We start from the raw sequence: 991 nt of genomic DNA, 5'->3' as shown, positions 1-991 counted from the left end.
CATCCTCCCGCTCTCTCTCGTGAAGCCAACAAGGAAGTGACTTAAACTGCAATTCATCAACTGACCGCTAGAGGCTGGCTGCAAAATGGAGTCAATCCCATAGACTCCCCATGTTAAAATGGCCAACTTTACAGCAGAAAACAACATGTTTACAGTCTGGTTAAAAAAATGATGTTGGTCTGTATAGCTAATTTTGCCCTTCATGTCTGAAACGTCTGTATATTTGACAAATATTGAGTATGCAAACACCGCGCGAGCGTCACTAACGGGAGCAGAAAGTGTCCGGCTTGACAGCTCCGTTTTCAACTCCGCCCCCGACTGCAAGCGGCTACTCTCGTTGACTGCTGTCTGTAGCCGTGCTTCAAGTCGAACGCACCTAATCTCTACTCCGCAGACCAGAGAAAGGCAAACCCCCTGACTGAACACATGCGTACAGGTGTAGTCTTACACATTAGCCGAAAGTGAGTCAGTCTCATTTGACCTTATGGCTCAGTGTTTTGGCATCATGCGACGCGTAGGAAGAGCTTCATGGCAGTGAGGTGCAAGTTATTTATTACGGTTGTAGAGTACGTGTAGACAGGCTTATATCAGTCAGTTAACATTGATCACTGTGTCTTTACTCCAGGTCTCTTGCGCTCGAGGTCTGAACTTCCTTTACTGATCACTGCAAGACGCTCTCATCAAACTCAACCTTCATCTCATTCCTGAATTCCTCACTTCAAAATGTCTCAGCAAATCAGGTACGGGAGATTATAAATCATAAATATATTAATTAATTAATTATATTTGTTTTTGGGTGATGTAATTTTTTTTGTTTCTTCTGTTGAATGTCCTTGTACATGTGACTTTTTGTTAATAGTTAAGTGTTCAAAAAAGTATACTCTCACACTCACACACTTTTAGGAATTTTAAGGTCCTTTTGATATTAAGCTGGCAAAAGTTCTCTTGAATTTATATGTATGCATGCATGTATGTGTTATATATATATATA

At 41.1% G+C, this 991-nt stretch overlaps 1 protein-coding gene across 1 annotated transcript in view; it reads left to right on the top strand.

Moving 5' to 3' along the window:
- Positions 1–991, top strand: part of LOC107666100 (mitochondrial glutamate carrier 1-like) — a 9200-nt gene that overhangs the window by 2756 nt on the left and 5453 nt on the right. The window contains exon 2 of the mRNA XM_016457240.1: positions 626–740. Within this exon, the coding sequence (XP_016312726.1) occupies positions 724–740 (17 nt within the window). The 5' untranslated portion in view covers positions 626–723. The remainder of the gene's footprint in view (positions 1–625; positions 741–991) is intronic.

This window comes from Sinocyclocheilus anshuiensis, unplaced genomic scaffold (assembly GCF_001515605.1).
Source record: "Sinocyclocheilus anshuiensis isolate Anshui unplaced genomic scaffold, SAMN03320099.WGS_v1.1 scaffold447, whole genome shotgun sequence".
NCBI lineage: Eukaryota > Metazoa > Chordata > Actinopteri > Cypriniformes > Cyprinidae > Sinocyclocheilus > Sinocyclocheilus anshuiensis.
This window is presented reverse-complemented; position numbering and strand designations above follow the sequence as displayed.